Genomic DNA, 22619 nt, shown 5'->3' with positions numbered 1-22619 from the left:
TAACGTCTCTCAATGGACGCAATCACTTACAAACTTATTTTCAGCAGTTGTTTTAAATTTGATATTTTCAGCTACTTTCAAGCATGTCCTGATTCATGCGTGGTCATTATTTTATTTCTCTAAGCATACAATATATAAAGAAATAATACATTACATACACAGCAATATTGAGATTAATATATAGTGTTCTTTGGAAAACACGATCCGAACCATAGAGATTCATCTTAGATTGGAGAACTGTGGATAAACACCTGGATCAGGGCTACCAACTGCTGTCAGTGCCGAGAAAAGTTACATGTAAGTTGGTTGCATCTGTCTAGGCGTTCTCACAACTGCAAATGAAATGAAATGAAATGAAATTTTGAGTTTTACGTCCCACGGTTATGCCGGTTAGGCTAAAGGAGACGGTGATAATGAGTAATGAATGAAAGGGTGGAATGAAGAAAGTGGGAGGAAACGGGAGAACCCAGAGAAAACCCACGCACACGGTGTTTGTCCACCACAAGGTTCACTTGGCGGGAGCAGGGTTTGAACCCGAGACCCCTAGCACCAGAGGTGAACGCTCTACCACTGAGCCACCGCGGCCCCTACAACTGCAAATGAACTGAGCCCCAAGTAATGGAATTATAACAATCAGGGTTCCTGGTGTTTATGTGAGTAACTGTGCAATAAATATCTCATTAGCAATCAGTGTATTTATGTTTGGTCGTTGTAAGGTCGTTAAGCTTATTATACACGGTCATAATTTTCCATCAAATGTTGTATCAAACATATCTTTGATAGTCATTTGGTCAAATAAGTTGGGTAAAATTTTTACACGCACTATAAACGATCAAAGGCAAAACTTAATTTTATTGTAACCGGCATAACCGTGGGACGTAAAACTCAAAGATTTCATTTCATTTTTAATTTTATTGCTCATTTGTTGACATTTCTTCATTCAATTGTTATATTTATTGGTAGGTACAGAGTGCGACGCGATACTCGCTTGAGGTAGTTATTTAAAAGTAAATTGTTTAAATCGTAAATCTTAAAATTAATAAGCAATTGGAAGTGAGAACTGTGCATGTGAAATGTGAATGCTCACCAACTTGTAGTATCTGGTTTTGCCAGTCTAACTTCAGCCAAATTTTTTCCCAAGGTTTCTTTGTGTTTGTATTCATTGTAATATTCTTTAAATTTACAGTTATACAACACAGGACGCTGCTTATAGGCATCAATAAGCATTTCAATTGTTCCCCATGTCCACGTTTAGCCCCACCGCACAGTGATTTTCGTTTGTTTTCTTTGATGCCATGTTGGATAGGAATAGAACATGTTTTACTCTGTATTTTAAAACAGTTGTATCAAATGTTGTTACCAACCCAAAAGTTTCGTACAACTTTATATCGTACACGTTCAAATTCGACTTTGCTGAAACGTTTGATACAATATTTGATTATGTATAACAGGATTAAGCCTAACTTGGAGTTAAGGAACGTACTTTCTTGAAGGACTAGCTTTTTCTGATTGAGTGTTGGATAACAATAATTAGTGGCACAGTTACTGTTTATATATTCAATCAGCTAATATCGGCTAAGAACTCTCAAATACTAATATTATTTGTCGCCAACCATGTGAAATGGATTTTCTGTGTATATATACATATTCTTAAACTTGTGTTCATCTTAGAACTAACAAATGCACAAACAATTATATTAAACGTTCATGGGCTAATTTCAATTATTTCTTTCTATTTTATGACTTTTTATTTTATTTTTGCTACGTATTAGTTTTCTTTGATATAGTGAAAAGATAGCAATCGTAAAATTCGCTATACCGTACCACATGGTACAAAGTATTTTCTTTGCTTTTTATTATGAAATGGAATGTTCTCTTTCAAATTCCGATTGATGCCACTTTGGCATCCTTAGACAATTTCCAATATTACATCATACATGACGTCACTGTTTCATACCTCTAATTTACGCAGTAAACTCTGACGAATGAATTAAACTCTCAGTAACACAGCAACCATACACAGTTTTTGGCAAGCTACGTGTAGTCAGACCTTTCCACAATTTGAAACATTTTGGTGACCATTTCTGGTATGGGAATAATATAGTGACGTCACAATTTTGGAAAAATATTCATTCACTTTAATAACTCGATATGAACAAAGTATTTAAACAAATTGAACCAAACTAAAGGAAATAGCAAAGAAAAAATATAAAATAAATATTTCTTACTCATGAAAGCACTACTGTAAAACTTGAATAAAGATAAAAAGTGAGATAAGAGTGTTTATGTTACGCTAATATGTACAGTGTAGAGGAATCATATATACCCGATGACACGAGACGATCATATTGATTAACAATACTACGTCTTAAAGGTTCATCTTTGCATAATCTCAAACTCAGTGACACACTACAAGTAACGCCTATGTATTTCCCCGGTCTAAAGGAAACGTTCCCACCCTTTCTGGCTATCACGAAAGATCAATCTTTCGATAAGATCAAACCTTCAGAGAATATTTCTCATGCCTTAGAAATGGGCATGCAATGGTAGCAAAATATTCTGAGTGGTGACGATATAGAATGGTCGGGGTACATGAAGAGAATTGCCAGACAAACAAACTATAACTTAACTCCAGCACGCTATATGTTTGGACCACTTATTGATTCTCCACGTACCATACGGATACTGTTCTTAAAACGTTGTGTTATGTGGAAGAAGTTGTGAGAGAAAAATTTCTCTCTATACATATCACAGTTGACATGCAAATATACAAAGTTATAACGAAAATCATGTGTTCTGATATTCAGCGCTGGCATCACCTTGTTGCTAGACCAGGTATGATGCACACACTAATGTCATTCATTGGATCCATTGAATATCTTATGAGAGGAAGCGGTTTGGAGGATTTGCTACAGTCAGCATTTGGAGGTGTGAGCAACATGCTTTTCGGAAATGTATGGGTGAGAGCAGTGCGAGGATTGTGTATGGTGGCATCCGTTCTTTTTGAGAACTTTACTCACGATGGGACTAACACAGCAGAAGAGTACAGTGGAGACTTGACAAAGCAAGGCAAAACCCAAATAGTCGTTTGTAGGTTGATATGTTAATCATCCCTGTTGTCATTATTCAGTTGTTTATTAGATCACAAAGAGAGGGTGACTGGTTAATTGAGCTGTACTGTCTAAAGCGTATGGTTCCATATTTTTGTTTGCAGCTGCACATTTCAACTATGCGAGATACATAGTATGAATATTATTGAGATGGAAAATGCTCTCCCTTCTGAGATTAAAGACACTCTCTTAAAAGGACATAATGTTTGCCACCATAGAGCTGGATTTTGGAATGGTGTTCCTGTAGATTAATTTGGAGAACAAACTTATATTAGAAGAGGGAAGGCAAAAGGAGGTCTTATTGGGAGGACTCTTTCTCCAGATCAAGTTTCCAGATGGATTCTTTCTCACCACATCTGCAATAGCGTGTCCATATCAATGGATCTGATGGAAGAGGATTCCAAAGAGGAGGGAGCCAGCCGTATAGTCCTTGATCAAAATGACCGAGAGAAGATAAGGAAAGCTTTTCAATTATCCACTAAATAATGAAATTAATGATATTGTTAACATCATTACTGGACAGATAGGCGATGTTAATGTAAATGTACAATATGCTCTGGAGATTGATGATAAAATGGTTTCAGATTTGAAAAATAATTTGCCGCATGGATTCCACCACAGCCTAAGAAAACCCATGAATATCATTTCGTCATTGGAAAAGAAAGTCAAACTTAGAAAGGAAGGAAGGATATGATGATGAAAAAGTATACAGCCGCTTATTAGTTCTATCGCTGAAGAGGCAAATGGATCTCTCATATGTTCTTAATTTTGAACCATTTGTCATTTTGTCTTTTTGATGAATATGGGAACATGAGAAAAGGCGATAAAAGTGTTCTTATGAAAAAAAACTGACTGCGTTGTTTTCCGATACCATATCTCCAGATGTTGAGTTAATTGATGGGAATGCGATGTTGTATCACTTATAGTAGCCTAACAAAGGAACCGTATATGATCTGTTCAGAAATCTCACTCATTATTGCTAAAGAACATGATGGTACTTTGCAGCTACCTCGTATTTCAAAAACAAAACACAACTTTACAGAAGAAAAAAAGTTTGAAAAGTTGGAAATTACTTGAAAATCAACGACTTTTCTTATGGAGAAATCAGTTACGATAACAAATTTACTTCTCCGCCACAAAGTCGCTGACTTTTAACTAATCTCCAACTGTTTCAAACGTTTTTTTCCTCTCCTGTAAAGATTTTTTTTTTTTTTTTAAGATACGCGGTAGCTGCAAAGTACCGTCGTGATGTCATTATTGTGTTTGATAAATACATTGATCAGCTAGAACATTATGATCACCTACGTAATAGTCGGTATATCCATCTTCGGCACGGATAAGAGCGGCGACGCGTCTTGGTATGGAAGGAATGAGGTCTTGGTAGATCGCTGAAGGGACTTGACACTACAACTGAGCACATAGGTAACCTAATTCCAGTAAATTCCATGAAGGGAGACGATGCACTCTGACGGCACGTTCAATCACGTCCCAGAGGTGTTCGATTTGGTTCAGATTCGGCGAGTTGGGGGACCAGCACATTAATTGGAACACACCACTATGTTTCTCGAACCACTTCATCGCACTCCTGGCTTTGTGACATGGCGCATTATCTTGAAAAACGCTACTGGAGTTGAGAAACATGGTCGTCATGAAGGGATGTACGTGGTCTGCAATTACTGTAAATTACTCCTCGGCCGTCATGATACCATGCATAAGCTCCATTGGACCCATGGATGACCACGTTAATGTTCTCCAGAACATAATTACGCCGCCGCAATCTTGTCTCCGTCCCGCAGTACAGGTGTCAAGGAGCTGTACCTCTGGAAGACGAATTCGCACCTTACCATCGACATGACGAAGAAGGTATCGCGATTCATCAGACCATGGAACACCTTGCCACTGCACCAATGTTCAGTGGCGATGGTCACATGCCCATTTAAGTCGTAGTTGCCGATGTCGTCGTGTTAACATTTTCACATGGATGGGTCGTCGGCTGCGGAGGCCCATCGTTAGGAGTGTTCGGTGTACTGTGTGTTCAGACACACTTGTACTCTGCCCAGCATTAAAGTCTGATGCTAGTCCCGCCACAGTTCGCCACCTGTCCTGTTTTACCAGTCTGCCCAGCCTACTATGTCCGACATCTGTAATGCGGGAACCGCCCAACCTCTCGACGTTTGTACGTCGTTTCACTTTGGTTTCACCACTTGTTGAAGACACTCACCAAAACACTCCTCGAACATCTGACAAGTCGTGGAGTTTCCGAAATGCTCGTGGCGAGCCTCCGGACCATTACAACCTGCCCTCGGTCAAACTCAGATAGATCGCGCGCCTTCTCCATTCTACACATGGCCAACACACTCACTGATACTACATGCACTATACGTGTGTCTGACTAGCAGGTATTCCTCGTCAGGTGTCGCTGCTATCGCCTGGACGGGTTTATATCGATAGTAAGTAGGTGGTAATAATGTTCTAGCTGGTCAGTGTATAAGCCGCATTTCATTTCTCCTTGCTATCTCGTTTAGTTTGGTTCAATTTGTTTAAATATTTTGATTAAAGCGAATTATTAAAATGCATTTTTAAAGGCATATTTTTCCAAAATTGTGACGTCACTATATTATTACCATACCAGAAATGGTCACCAAAATGTCCCAAATTGTGGAAAGGTCTGACTATATGTATCCTGACAAAAATTGCCATTTTACTGTATGGTTTTTGTGTTACAGAGAATTTAACTCTTCAATTAGTGTTTACTACGTAAATTAGGTGTCAAACAGTAACGTCATATATGACGTAATATCGAAAATTGCCCAAAGATGCCAAGGTGTCATCAATCGGAATTTGAAAGCGAACATTCCATTTCATAATAAAAAGCAAAGAAAATGCTTTATACCACATGGTAAGGTGCCCCCCTTCCCAAATCTGCCCGACTAATATCAGAAGCTTTTCATAATAGTCGATTAAATTTCTCACGTCTTTAATTGTATCTGTTAAATTTTACATTAACGTTTACAACTTAAGACAATTCTCCTTCCATAAGAGTCAAAATTATCATACTTGGTTTTAACTTTAATCGATTGTTTTTAAGGTAATTTTTATTTTAACCGTTACCTTTTTTGACAATTTTAAAATTAATCAATTATTGATTTCTTTCATTTTAAATTTTAATTCGTAAAATGTCTCATTATTTTTTTCAATGGGTCATAAATAGTGTAGTGAGAAAAATAAAGGAAAGAGAAAAGCTGGGAAAGCTATAATTGAGGATTAAAATTCAGTGTACTTACTATTAAAATAATAATTTTGAAAATGACCAAGTTCGTATGACCCAGGAACGCATTCATTTCGTTTGTGTTGTTTTCAAGAGGAAAAGTTCACTTGGAACGTCAATAGTGTTCTGGAGCGGATTCTAAAGGTTTCATTGGGTTTCAGTAAGAATTGTGATATGTGTAGATAGATCAAGAGATGTTATGGGATTCTCTAGTAATGTTAGCATGTGGATTATACTGTGGTAGATATTCTCACACGGGAAGGTCCCACAAGTTGTCGCTCAAATCTGATTGCCACATAGCACATCTGATAGAGCATCATTAGAAATGAAAATTATCCAAATTTAAGATACTATGGACCAGAAGAATAGGAGCTCTGGGGGGCTTCAAAAGTTGAATATCCAAAAAATTATTCCAATGGAATTATGTTCGTTTAAAGTACAAATAAAAATATTATGTTTGAAACAGCACCATATACAAGTGTATACAGATTTAAAACGCACTATTATCACTAAACATAACAGTGAAATGTAGTGTACAGTGTTGCACACTGTTGGAGCTACGTGTGCTGAAAATGTACAAAGAAGAAGTCTGATATGTGACAACAGAGGGCAATAAAGGAATGCATTAGAAAAAAGTGAGGGTTTTACATAATACTTCTGTAGCCCCGGTGAACAAGGTGACAATACGCGAAAACAAAATGATACACAAGGAAAGAAACACGTGTTTTCTAATTCTGTAAACTGGTTCTCCAGATTATCTTATCAATATTACGAAGAGTACTTTCTTGGTTTACATCTTTCGTGTTAAGTGACATATTCTTTTACTTTCTCTCCTATATACCATATGATTAAGTTTGTACAGTGGGCCATAGAAATTCTTGAGGTACAAAATCTGTGAGATAGGCAACCCAACTAACACCTGCTCCAAGATTAATTACGCCTGGTAGTAGCTAGCACAGCAGCGTGAAGTTGCCCCCAACTGTTAAAAGTACAAATCGTAAAGAGTGTTTTCGTGGAGAAGTAGAGCGAAACGCTGGGTGACGAAATGACAAAAGGTAGTCTTTGGATACTTACACTCACAGTACTTCTTGTTTACATGATACACACGTAAAACTATACACAACGGCTTGAAAAAGTATACGGATATCAGACGCGCCGATGAGAAGATAACAGTCGGAGGACTTAAATAATCTCATTAATAACTCAAATGAGGGATTATATAAACAAGTTAACTTACTTCAAATGATTATACATATAGGCGTATCAAATAATATACGGACATATTATGTGGTATATGTATTAGTTTATTTTTTTAAAGTAAACACAAAGCCTTGCGCTGAGTTTTATAACTATTAACAGTAGTCCTACCTGCAAATCAATTAAAGTATGGATTGATCATTCAGGGGAAGAACTCAGCCCCTCATGAAAACTTTGGGGGTCTAACAGGGCGTGAGCTTCTAGGTTCCGGCGCTACTGATTCATACGTAATACTACTTCGAAAGAACAAATTGTTGATTTCATCATTCGTTACATACTTTTTGAAAATGCTAACTATTGGTAATTTATTTGCAAATATTCAAAATGTAAAATTCGATAACACTCACACGAGTTGGAGAACTCATCCGTATTAAAGTAGGCCTATTTCTTGTTAGCTTGCAAATATAACTGAGGGTTCATTAATTGTATAATATTTGTGATATTTTACACATTGAGACACAAAGAGAAAAGGGGAGAATATAGTATCAATAAACAACTAGATAAAAATGCACGAAATTAATGGATAATATAAAATATAGAACCATTGATAAAATTAACTCTGTAACTCGTTATCTCCATTTATTTTCCTTCCTTTATTTTCAGAATTACATCATCACTGAATTTCTCCACTGGAGATTATCATTCATTTAGCAACATCCAACAGCCACTCAGCCTTGTAAATGAAATATTATGAAAAGTGAAAACGGCGAAGGCAAGAATGGAACACGGATTACCGGATTACGAAACTACAACGCTAACCACTCATCTAAAGCGTTACTTCTTCCGGCTCGCCTAAATAAAGAGCCTTTTCTGTTGGCTCAAAACAGTAGCTTGTTAATAGTCGGATTGATTGGCAAAACACAGGAATATGTGAGGACTCGGAGGGCATTATATCACTGGGACCGCGAGCACTGAACTATCTGAGGCAGTGATGGCGTGGGTCAATGAAAATGACACACCACCCACCATGACCCTCCACCAACCGTATCCCTTTGACCCACAACCCACTATGACTCTCTCGGACCCACCACGCACCATAACCCACTCGAACCCATCACTAACAATGACCCACTCTGACCCACCACCCACGGACCCGCTCCGACCCACCACCTAAGGAATAACACATCGTTATCAACTCTGACACATGATACACAGCCTCTTCTCTACTGACTAAAAAGTTTATACTTGTAATAATAAAACCAGGTTATGAAATTCTAACTAACCGGAGTTTAAATTTTTACGGTCGCTCGCTCAAACACCGGTCTGTTACAATAACTGTGGATCTGACCTTTACGATATAAAATGGTAAAGTGTTTGTCATGGACGAAATTTTGATTAATTTCAATTAAATTATCATAGTATAATTATTTCCTTTTTGAATTATCGATACTTTTCAGTGGTAAAACGCATGAAATTTGAAAGTCCCAAATTAAGGTAAGTAAACCACAGTACAGTCCAAACATAAAGCGTCCATGCAATTAAGCGTACATTACAAATTTTATGTCTATTTTTCTCACAACTTTATTCCTTGACTGCCATGTGCCCTAAGCGCTCCATATAATAAACATAAGCTTCAGCAATTATTATAGTGGAAACCGCATGGTTTCGGTTTTTCAATTTGTTTATGAATTTGTTACTCAACTAATATCGATCATTTCGATTATTTTTACAAACCAACTCACTACAAATTTTGCGTATATAGAAAGTGCCGTCTCCCTCATAAAGAAGAATGTTAAAAAAAATGCTATGAGTATAATTATTTCCTTTCTGAATTCTCGATACTTTTCAGTGGTAAAACGCATGAAATTTGAAAGTCCCAAATGAAGATAAGTACAGTCGAAACATGAAATGCTATGAGACGTTGAGCTCATTTTCAATAAAGAGTTAATATAGTGTATTTCAACTCAGTAAGTTTAACGTCTTGTGAGATACTCAATTTTATTTTTGGCAAAAATTCACGACCCCGCTACTTCCTTAAGGTATTATTATAATGAAAGTGATACGATAACATCCCAGTTTGGATTAGGGCCTAACTATATACCAAACGTCATTTCAGTTGACTTTGAAATTTGTCCGTGATGATCAGGCACAAATAGTTACATCCATTTTTTGGATAATAACTTATATATTATAGTGATTCAAAAATGTATTGTTTGCAGTAATTAGCTCCTCTAAAATCTCACAGGCTATGTGTCTTGAAAGCCAAGTAGTAGTATAAGTCCTATTGCTATTATTGTAATTACAAATATCAATATCCAAAAATGCCTGAAGTTCTTTTTTCACTCAGAGATATTCTTCTCAGGTAAGTAAAGAGAAACAAATGAAAAAGGGAGGGTAATGGAGGCCTTGAAAGCAAAACGTAAACAAATTCACCAATGTTGAGAAGCATATTTTTAAAGGACGCTCGACCCTAGCAATAGGAGCTAAATACGCGGTTCTGATTAGTTGAAGTTATCCGTTTCACGTTTCCTACCATAAATATAGCAGACATGAACCACCTACTACTGTCAGTCTTCGTAACCGAGACTGCTAGCACAACTGGTTAGTAATTATAATTACTTTTGCCGTGGGTTCAAACCCGGCCCAGAAAAACTTTTTTAATTCTTATATTTTATTTTTTATTAAGTTTCCATAACACCTTTTCCATTAAAATATGATACATAATACTCAAAAAGGGAGTATTACTTACGTTATTTACTTATGCGTGCAGTTTTGCTACACGAATCCATAGTATAGGTAGTAGTAGTTGTAGTAGTAGTAACAACGGGTCAGAAGCCCCGCAGGGATCGTTTTGTTCCAGCTTGACTGCCATGATATTAATTTAACCTCAGCTGCTTCTTCAATTTTCTTCTTCTTTAATTCCAACAAAGTGACAATTTTCTTCTATTACTATAATACACAATACATACTCCAGAAGGTTTGGACAATCGCAAACTGCAACCAATCAGAAACGTGTATTTAGTTCCTATGGCTAGGGTCGAGGGTGAAATAAAAATATACTGTTCAGAAGATACTGTCTACAATGCAGGAGCTGACACCATGTTTCTCCCCTCTCGATTCCTTTCGAACACTAATCTCTCGAAACTACATCTTATACTTTCTTTTTCTTTTCCTATCAACTTCAGTATGCTTATTTGCATTGCAATAGGACGTAATATTGAGGTCTTAAATCTTCAGTAATAATAATAATAATAATAATAATAATAATAATAATAATAATAATAATAATAATAATAATAATAATAATAATGGTATTAAAATTTTTAAAGGTGCCCTAAAATTAGACAAAACTTACAGATAAGTCGGGATATTGGAAGATTGTCTGGACCTCCAGGACACACCTCTGCAACTACCAAAATTTTAAACCAAAGTGTTCCACTAAAGTTTCATGCAGAATGTATTCTACTGTATGTTTTTAGGAAAATAACTGTAATAAAAATAACTAAATATCACTGAAGAGTAAGGTATAAAATAAACTAACTTTTAGGATATGCAGAAGTAATTATAAAAGCTTTCCTACAATAGTACCTACACAGAACATAATAAATTCAATGAGCTCCGAAATACAAAGTAACAATATAGCGTATAAGATTCAGTCTACCAAACAATTGTTACTTAAAGAATGGATATACATTATTCAGGGATCGACATAAAACGAGAAATGTTTACGATACTTTTCGTCTCGTCTCGATTTCCATCTCCAAAGCGAGATGATAATTTGAGTTAGCCTTGCCCCGTCTTGAATGTAAAATATTAACTCTCGTCTCAATTTTGTTTGTTTTGTTTCAGAAATGACATGAGAAATTCTTCATCTTGTGGGCAACACTAAACAAAACAGAAATATTCTTGCCAAGTGTTACATTTCTGGCTGCAATGTTATGTCCTGAGCGATAATAAGCTCCTAACTTTTAATCTTCTATGAGATAATAATAATTATTATTAGTTTATGATTATGATAATAATAATAATAATAATAATAATAATAATAATAATTATTATTATTATTATTATTAGTCCGAAAGATTTGATAGTTTAAATATTGAAACATCTGAGTATTCAAATATCAGAAGAAAATACGACGTGTGTCATCACCGATCAATCGCCACAAAAAATTTTAAAGTTAACACTACTGTACTCGCATGAAATTGGTGAAACATGAGTGCTCGCGCGGATTACGATTGTAGTCCATTTGATTAATATATATATTTTAGTTATTATTCAATTGGTATTTTTTACATTATTTTTGTGGGTTTTCACAAGCAATAAAGAACACACTTCAGTGCAAACATTTTGTTTTTTAATACACAAAAAGGATTAGAAGCCACAACTTTAGAATGCGTATGCAATTTACTATATTTATGTATTAATAAATGTTCGTTTATTTTCCTGCTATTTGATTAAAAATTGAAATAAAAGAGGAAATTTGCATTTAAAGTGTTAAACACTGTTATAAAAATAAAAAGAAGTTGTTAAATTTTTTGCAAGTGTAACTTTTACACTTGAAAACAAGGTCAAAAATAGGCAAAATTTTGGGTTTTTCAGTCATAAGAGTCAGTGTAAAGAGTGTGCTTGTAGTCAGAGCAGATCTACTTACTGCACCTGAACCATCTTTTTTGGTACTCTTGTTTCTTCATCTTCCACAAAGAGGTTCGATAAGTTCCATAGCCACAGATTGCAGGAAGTCTCTACGGTTGATCATAGCATCATTGTTATTTGCTTTGAAAACAATGAAAGAGTTTACTTCAACAACGTTTAACACGTGGAAGAAGAGAGTGAGTGGCCATTTTTGCGAATTCCTGGCTGTATCACACTGGCGTCACAATTTGTCCAATATGTCAACTCCAAATTTAGTGTTGTTATATGGAGTAATAACTATGCAGTGTAGGTACGAAGTTATGACGCTGTGTTCGCGTATTTCTTGGGTGCACTGGATCAATATACCACCTGGTAATTCTGCCCTTTCCAATGTAAAATTCTCCGTGAAACCTGTCTTCCTGGAAAACACCGTTCCTTTCTTTATCTTCTATTTCTTCCAAATCGTCACTACCACTTTCTTCAGAGTCACTACTCGACAACATCGTCGTCTATTTCATCTTAGTGTTCTATACTCAAAACACTTTCGTCGTCACTTTCAGTTTCTTTTAGCCACTGTCGTATCTGTTCTTACTCTGACATTTTAAATTGACATATATATCACATATATTTGAGCGAATAATGTGAAATAATACCTTCAAAACGAGAACAGTTAAAACGTTAGCCAGAACACAAACTATCACGTCAGTACTCGCACGGATTACAATAGTAGTCCATGCGAAAATAACAATCTGTATAACATCACTGCGTTGACTTTGGGTGCTATCACTCGACTAATGATGTTCTAGGAATGAGGGAGGAAGGTAGACGACCGCTCAAGGTCACAAGTGTTGCCAACCCTCAGATACCAGAAAACTGAAACCCACTGGACTACAATAGTAATCTGCGCGAGCAGCGTAGTGTTAAAAAAAAGAGCACTGGTCGTTCGTGGATCCGATTTTTATTCGGCTATTTTCAGATTACTGGTCGAGCGCCTTGGCCCCTTAACCACGATTACTACGCAGCAATTAATTTGTCTTTAGTTTGTTTACGAATATAATACACGCGCCGTATTTGATTCAAAATAAATGAGTTTCGTATTTTGTTTTTAAATAATCTGTGATGTTGATACTTTAATGAATACAAAAATATAATGCCCTCCGAGTCCTCAATCACATATTCCTGTGTTTTGCCAATCAATCCGACTATTAACAAGCTACTGTTTTGAGCCAACAGAAAAGGCTCTTTATTTAGGCGAGCCGGAAGAAGTAACGCTTTAGATGAGTGGTTAGCATTGTAGTTTCGTAATCCGGTAAATCGTGTTCCATTCTCGCCTTCGCCGTTTTCACTTTTCATAATATTTCATTTACATGGCTGAGCGGCTGTTGGATGTTGCTAAATGAAAGATAATCTCCAGTGGAGAAATTCAGTAGATGTAAACCTGAAAATAAAGGAAAGAAAATAAATGGAAATAACGAGTTACAGAGTTAATTCTATCAATGATTCTATATTTTATATTCTCCGTTAATTTCGTGCATTTTTATGTTGTTGTTTATTGACACTATATTCTCCCCTTTTCTCTTTGTGTCTCAATGTGTAACATATCACAAATATTATACAATTCATGAACCCTCAGTTATATTTGCAAACTAACACGAAATAGGCCTACTTTTATACGGATAAGTTCTCCAACTCGTTTGAGTGTTATCGAGTTTTACAATTTTAATATTTACAAATAAGTTACCAATAGTTAGCATTTTCAAAAATTATTTAACGAATAATGGAATCAACAATTTCTTCTTTCGAAGTAGTATTACGTATGAATCAGTAGCGCCGGAACCTAGGAGCTCACGCCCTGTTAGACCCCCAAAGTTTTCATTAGGGGCTGAGTTCTTCCCCTGAATGATCAATCCATACTTTAATTGATTTGCAAGTAGGACTACTGTTAATAGTTTTAAAACTCAGCGCAAGGCTTTGTGTTTACTTTAAAAAATAAACTAATACATATACCGCATAATCTGTCCGTATATTATTTGATACGCCTATATGTATAGTCATTTGAAGTAAGTTAACTTGTGTATATAATCCCTCATCTGAGTTATTAATGAGATTATTTAAGTCCTCCGACTGTTATCTTCTCATCGGCGTCTCTTGTGTCCGTATATTTTTTCTGGTACTGTGCTGTGTACTGTGAGTACAAGTATGCAAAGACTCCCTTTTGTCATTTCGTCAACCAGCGTTTTGCCTCACTCCTGCACAAAAACTCTCTTTACAATTTGTTCCTTTCACCAGTGGGGGGAACTTCATGCTGCTGTTCTAACTACTCTACCATGCGTAATTAATCTTGGAGCAGGCGTTAAATGGTTTGCCTAGCTAACGGATTTTGTACTTCAAGAATGTCTGTGGCCCACTGTACACTGTATTATTACCATATTCACATTGGAAATATAATTATTTTATTACTACCTCATTTCGTTTTTAGTCGGCCCGGATAGCCGTCTGGTCTAGAAGGCTAGACAACCGACATATTAGGGATCGCGGGTTCCATTCCCGCCTCAGACATGTTTTTGTTGTACTTTTCACCTTACATTTCATTATTATCTTTTGGTTCGGATACCACTTTACACTATAGGCTCCGTCCTATATAGCTTCGGAGTTGGTACAGGACGTAAAAATGGCATCACTCAACTTCGTTTTTCAAATGCATCAATATTTTGTGACACTGCTTACATTTTGCTATGTTATACTATCGGTGTTATGCATTTGAACTAAATTCATAGTATGAGACCCAGATCCGTTTATTAACATTTGTTGCCACGTACCAGACTTCTCCATTGTACATTTTCAGCACACGTAGATCCAACAGTGTGCAACACTATATCACTATACTTCACTGTTATGTTTAGTGATAATAGTGCGTTCTAAATCTGTGCACACTTGAATATGGTGCTATTTCAAGCAAAATATTGATATGCTGAATTGGCAACATTGCTTCACATATGGCAACACTGTTTCTGTTTTTCTAGGGCATTTTGTTTTCATTATATCGTGCAGCTTTTGTTTTGATTGCTTTAACGATTTTCAAGATATGTACTTTAAACGAACATCATTTCATAATATAATTTTTTGGATATTCAAATTTTGAAGCCCCGTAGCTCCTATCCTTCTGGTCCATAGCACCTTAAATTTTGCTCATTTTCATTTCTGATGGTTCTCTATCAGATGTGCTATGCGGCTGTCAGACTCGAGCTAAAACTTGTGGGACCTTCCCGTATCAGTCGTGGAACAATACGATAATAACAGTAATATTATATCTTTCCATCACCGCAGCTTTCCTCGACTAAAGGCCTAATATCTTTACTTCCTCCTCTACTCCCTCCCCCTCTTTTTTAATTCCCTCCTCCCCTCTGTCTTTAATAATAACATAGATACAGGGTGTCCCAGAAATAGTAACTCGCTTGTTGTTAGATGTGGTAGGTTAGGCTGTATGATTGATGTTTGTTTCTTGTTTTGTTTGTGTTGGAGGTAACGGTGTTTTTGCTTTTTTTAGTTGGTAACACTACAAGATTTCGGCTCGCCTGACGGTTGAAAAACGTGTCCTGAGACACACAACGTTACGGAAGTCTAGCGACGAATGAAGGAGCTGTACGGTGATCTGGAGCCACAGCGGAAGACAAAAACATATTATACAATACACTTAACACAATATCAATTGACGGCGCGAATCACCGAGGAATTCAACAACATCGCCGTTCAGATGTGTAGAAATGCGTGCAGAAATGTGCGTCTCCAGGTGGACGCATGCATCGATGTTAATGGCTGCCAGGTGGACCTCCAAGTGAAGAATATGGATTAGATACTGTAAAGCATTTGATTTTTATATCATTCCTCTGTACCTACAATTTTGTTTCATGTCATTCTTCTTTATGCTGATCACTCAAAATGTGAGTCACTACTTTTGGTACACCCTGTACATACGAAGTTGCCATCAACTTAATAGATGCACGGCACCGCCAATATTTTCTTCTTTCGTGGCTGGAATTGTGTAAATATATTGTAAATTTCAAAAAAAGAAGAAAGAAATACTCACCACGTACTACTGTTGAAAATCGCTGAGGCAATATTATTCACAAGAACCAATACCAGAATTATGATAGCTGAGGACAAAGTACGACTTTTCCAGAAGAAGTAAATAAGGACAGCAAGATACATGTGGTAGAACACACTAAGAATTAACACTATCTCTATTTGTACAAGATCTGCAAGCATCAAGGACTGAAAATTACTTTCTACAAATGTCATCATAGAAGACGGCTGTTGAGATTCAGACATCTTAAAATCAGAAACGTTTGATAAACTAATATCATTTAACTCTACGGAGACCAGTTTTTCTTCTTCAACCGTAGGCTCCATTTCTGTTTCGTCTTCATTTTCTTGATGATCCCGCACATTTTTACTGCCATTATCCTCTTCTTTTTTCGTAGGCGGGCCCAACTTTCTGGTCTTTCAAAGATTAAAAACAAGATATTAGTATATTGCTTTTTTATTTAATGATATTATTATTATTATTATTATTATTATTATTATTATTATTATTATTATTATTATTATTATTATTATTATTATTAACAATTTGTAACAATTTGTTGACAGGAGTTGGAACCAGTGCCGTGCCGTTAGGGGGCAAGCGGGGCGATGGCCCCGGGCGGAGAAATAAACGGGCACAAAATTCGGGAGAAAAAAGAAAATATACTTATCCCACAAATCCCCAGCATACCACAGGTGTCACGTTGATTTCCGTTCACCTTATAAAGTTAGTTTCAAAATTTTTCCACAAATTCCCATTGTGCTTTACAAGTTACACATAAACCTTTGTAGCAAGCTTTGTTTCGTTCCTTCTCTTCAGGTTTTAGCAATTTTATTCACATTTTCTTGACAGCAGGTGCACGTAGCTCATGGAGTTCTCGAACGGCTTTTAGCATCCGGATATATTTTATTAATTTTTATGATGAGTAAGTATTTAAATATAAAATAATTCACATTTTCTGTATCTAGAAGGATCAATACTTACAATGGTAAGGTAGTAATTCTTCACGTATACACGACTCCAAAAGTGCATTACCACCTTCAATTCTCCTTTTCCTGCAATAGCAGGCAACACAAAAAGCTCGGCGGTTCGGTTGTTTGCGAATTCAATAGGCGTTGGACCAAAATTTTTAAATTTGACACCAGAGAGGCAAGAACAACTGAACCGAAGAGAATGAAACTGTGCACAGATTTTGCAGACGTAAAATGAGGGAATAAGGGTTTCGGGTTTTCCTGGAAAAACTGGTTGGGTGGGGCACAGACCCCTCAAAAATTTGATCACGAAATATCAAAAGTGCTAGTAACACTATGTCAGATGTGTGTAAAAGACATGAAGAATTGGAACGAAATTTTAAGGATGGACAATACGAAAAAAAAACGAATAGTTTTTTTTATTTTCTGCGGAAAAACGGTTTTAGGGGACAAAAGCCCCCACCCAAAATTTTGAAAGTTAACGCCCGAAAGGCAAAAAGAAGTGAACCGAAGTGAAGGAAATTGTGCACAGATATTGTAGACGTAAAATGAGGGAATACGGGTTTCGATTTTCCTGGAAAAAACGGTTGAGCGGCGCACGAAGCCCCGAAACCTTTGATCACGAAATATCAAAAGTGCTAGTAACAGTATGCCAGACGTGTGTAAAGAACGTGAAGAATTGCAACGAAACTTTGTGCCTGGACAATACGCAAAAAGTAAATGAATACGGGTTTTTTATTTTCTGCGGAAATAGTTTTAGGGGGAAGAGCTCCCACCCAAAATTTTGAAATTTAACGCCCGAAAGGCAAGAAGAAGTAAACCAGTGAATGAAATTGTGCACAGATATTGTAGATATAAAATAAAAGAAAACAAGTTTCGTATTTTAATGGAAAAAAGGGTTGAAAGGGGCATGGACCCATCCAAACCTTTGATCACGAAATATCAAAAGTGCTAGTAACTGTATGTCAGATGTGTGTAAAGGACATGAAGAATGGCAACGATGTTTGTGTATGAACAAAAGGGAAAAAATAAACGAATACTTTCTTATTTTCGGAGGAAACACGGCTTTTGAGGGCAAAAGCCCCGTCCAAAATTTTTGAAATTGACCCCGAAAGTCAAGAAGAAGAAGAAAAAAGTGAATGAAATGTGCACAATTATGGTAGAGGTAAGATGAGATAATATATGTTTCGTATTTTCCTGAAAGAAAAAAAAACGTTGAGTGGACCGAGGCGTAAGTAGCGGGAGGAGTGGACCGAAGCGAATGAAATTGTATGTAGATATTGGATGTGTAAAATATGGCCTTTCATGTTTCACAAGTGTCGTGTCTCCATCCGATTTCTTCAAATTTGGCAGACCAACTACAAACGCAAACAATATAGCGTATTTTATAGTATTTCAGGAGGCACCTTTAACCCTTACAATGTTTTTGCGCATTAACAAAAGCACGTATCGATTTATTTCCAGTTTGCTGTTGATCTACTAAATTTGAAGCAAAACGGATAGGGACACTTGGGAAACACAAAAGGCCTTATTGTACATAGGGTCTATATAATATCTACAAACAATTTCACTTGCTTTGGTCCACTCCTTCCTGAGCTATTACAATATTTACCTTTTTTCAGATGGGACCCAAGCCCTAACATTGTTTTTCCACAGAAATGAAAACGCGTTTCGTTTATTGCTTTGCAAATTGTCCCTATACGAAGTTTCGTTGCAATCCTCCATTTTTAGGAACTTTCGACGTATCTTATTTGCACTTTTGATATCGTAATCAACGGTTTAGAAGATCCGTGCCTCACTCAACCGCTTTTTTGGAGGAAAATACGAAACGCAATTATCTCATTTTACGTCTACAATATCTGTGCACAATGTCATTCAATTCGTTGCACTTCTTGCCTTTTAGGCCTCAAATTTCAAAATTTTGGGTGTGCGTTTCGCCCCCTAAAACCGTTTTTCCGTAGAAAATTAAAAAAAGTATTCGTTTATTTTTTGCGTATTGTCCCTACACAATGTGTCGTTCCAATTTTTCATGTGCTTGAAGCACTTCTGACATACTGTTATTAGCACTTTTGATATTTCACGATCAAAGTTTTGGATGGGTCTGTGTCCCACCTAAACGGTTTCTTTTTTTCAGGAAGTAAGAAACCCGTATTCCCTCAGTTTATGTCTACAATATCTGTGCAGAATTTCATTCACCTCGGTTCACTTCCTCTGGCCTTTCTGGCTTCAACTTTTAAAATCTTTGGTGGAGGCTTTTGCCCTCTAAAACCGTTTCTCCGCAGAAAATAAGAAACACGTATTCGTTTACTTGATGTGTAATATCTACCTGTCAAATTTTATCAAAATCGGAGTGTTACACTTTGGAAGTGTGACTTATTAGTAACTAATAGTTCTTTAAAATTTTATGAACAAATAGTGGGAATTAAAGATGAGATAAGCGAAAAATTGAGATCAATTGCAACTTTCGGATCCTACTAACATTGAAAGAAATGATAGATAGGTATTTGGATTCAAGTTAGACATGAAATTTGAAACTGATATTTCACTATATTTCTGTCATCATTTTAATGCACACTGCAAAATTTTTAAATGCTAATTATGTCAAGTTTACATCCAAATTAAGTTGAAACAATAATTTTTGTCAAAACACCCGAATAGGCAATGAGAATTTAAGATTAGCCGATACCTTAGATAGCATGGAAAAAAGGTGAAGTGTAACCTATGTATGTGGCAAAGTGGGTTGCGAAGCGATTTAATAAATTGCATGTCTTCTACTCTACAGAGTCCAACTCAACCGTTTCATTTTGTTTTAAAACAAAACATTTTTATCATGAGTTACATTATTACATACTACATGAGTGACAATTTATATTATGATAGAATATACTATGAGCTTTAATAGAAAAAGTGCAGATACACGATAATTATTATGTAGTAAGATTTCTATAGATTCAGTGCTTGATCGTGCCGTGTGTGAAGTTATGAAATATGAATTGGTTTCAACAGGCGTGGATCCATGGGGAAGGTAATAGGGGTTATAGGCCCCTCCCTTGGTGACGCTCAGGTATACACTGGATAAAATGGGTTTCAATCCTACTTTATTTACACTGGATAAAGTTGGAAACTATGGTTTAGTCCATTACTTGATGATATCCTGGTTCTACGGCCGGGTTTCGATATTATGATGATCAAGGATGTTAAAATGTGGTCAGAACTTGCTGTTCTAGAAGCCTCAAATTCATACGCAATAAAATAGTATTTCTGCATTACTCACCTTTTAAAACTATTTTCAATATTTGTATGTATCTTCAGACAAACCCTCCTCGAAAAGATTGCTTTATTGGATACTGTATTTCTGACGATGCTTCCATTATCAAATAGTGTATGTAGTTTTTTAACACAGAATTGTATACACCAAAACAGTTGAAAACTTTCTCATTGTTTTAACTTTTCTTGAGTTGATTTTGAGCTTAACGTCCCTTTCAGCAGCAAAGCTACACGAGACGTAGACCTGCTAATTAACATCGAATTCGAACCACATTAACTCCCACCGGGAATCGAACCTGGGTCTTCCATGCTTTAACTTTACTTGAATTTGGACTCAAATGCTCTCAAACGGAATTAAGAGGGTGCACTTGCTACCCCTGAGTTTTTCAATGAATGTATTTTTAGTAATTATATTAATTTTACTTTTGAAAAAGTGTAAGCATTTCGTTTTTTAGTTTTCTTGAATTATTCGTAGTCAGTGATGAACACAGGTTTCAATTTTATACGTAGCAGTAGTAACTTCCCCGGTCCCATTCTCTGCTACCTCTTTTTCTGCTAAGCAGGGGTAAAAGTGAATCTGAAAAGGTAGGGGGACGGTAGGTAGCGGCATGACGTCATGCCGTTCTCCATGCTTATCTTTGCCATTTGTAACTTCTTAGGAACTGGGGAAACGCCGTACATATTTTGGAGGTGAGGGATTAAGTACCCCGCGTTCCCACGTACTTTTACCCCTACTGCTAAATATTAATTATTGTGTGGACTAACGAAAAATATTATGTGATAATAATAATAATATTAATATTAATGTTAATAATAATAATACCAATACTACTACTATTACAAGAACAACAACAACAACAACAACAACTAATAATAATAATAATAATAATAATAATAATAAAAGATCTGAATGATAAAGATATTTTTTAACTTTCTATTACAATTCCTGTGGGCTTCCGAGATTCTGGATATGTTTTTATAAGGAATAAAGAGACTTCAAACAACAATTTGGCAAATATGATTTGTATAAAAGAAAAAAGTTTATCAGTTGCTTTACAAAGAACTTAAGAAACTGACAACTGACCTTGTGTCTGTTTTTTAACACGATGTTACAAAGCACAGAAACCACGCCTGCGGACAACTTGCTTTTTCGCCTGAAGGCAGCTTCAGTACTAAATTTAAGACTTTCATTTTGTCAATATATTGTGTAGCTATCAGGCAATCACACAGGTTCTTTGCAACAGGTTAATCAAACCACGTTGTTGTAGACAGTGGCGGGGAAAGATGGCAACCTGTGCTTGGGCTGAATTTTACAAGAAAGGTTTTGTTCATCGGGAGGAAGCAAAGTCCATCGTGCGTTGTAATCCCTTCCCCTCTTTTGCACAGTGTGAGATTTAAATTGTATACTGTAGCGAGTTACAGAAAAGAGAATGCTATTTTTTTTTTAAAAAAATGACATCAAATAAGATTGACCATTATCACAATATATTCAAGATTAAAAATATTCATTTAACAGTCGTCGTACTTAGTTGTCCGCCACTGAAATTCCCATAATGTGCTTCCTTCTTTACTAATATGAGCTCCGATCTTCTTCGTGACTAAGTGGTTAGCGTACGCGCCTTTGGAGTGAGAGACCCGGGTTTGATTCCCGGCAAGAGCTCATGTGGTTCGGATTTCACAATTAATAAGTAGATCCCGTCTCATATAACCTCGCTGCTGAAACGACGTTAAACTCAAAATCAGCTCAACTAATATGAGCTCCTTTCCAATGGGAGTAGGTTATTTTATAACTTCGAGAAGATCTTTGTAGGAATGAAGAATCATCAAGTAGTTAATCTATGTTGAGTCATGGTACTTCGAAGATGAGATTTTACTCTTCATAGAGGCGAAAATAATTTTTCTGTTGTCACTGAAGTCATAGAAACAATAAGGTAGAGCACTGTTAGCTTATTAACTTCCGAAAACAAATAATGAGTTATTTCTTTTGGTTCAGATTTCAATAAGACAACCAGATCTTGAACACCTTCAATTACGTTTAAAGAATCATTTTTGTTTCGGTGAAGCGAGGAAAGCATCTTTAACTGTGC

The 22619-nt window shown here is 36.2% G+C and overlaps 1 protein-coding gene across 2 annotated transcripts in view; it reads right to left on the bottom strand.

The window, feature by feature from the left end:
- LOC145664705 (uncharacterized) overlaps nt 1-22619 on the bottom strand; it is a 121780-nt gene that overhangs the window by 31345 nt on the left and 67816 nt on the right. For both annotated transcript variants that reach the window (XM_081731570.1, XM_081731571.1), the window contains exon 2: nt 16298-16710. In XM_081731570.1, coding sequence (XP_081587696.1) covers nt 16298-16710 — 413 coding nt within the window. The remainder of the gene's footprint in view (nt 1-16297; nt 16711-22619) is intronic.

Source organism: Thermobia domestica, chromosome 11, assembly GCF_964235325.1.
Source record: "Thermobia domestica chromosome 11, izTheDome1.hap1.1, whole genome shotgun sequence".
Lineage (NCBI taxonomy): Eukaryota > Metazoa > Arthropoda > Insecta > Zygentoma > Lepismatidae > Thermobia > Thermobia domestica.
The sequence above is the reverse complement of the archived record's forward strand: the minus strand, read 5'-3'. Positions and strand labels throughout refer to the sequence as shown.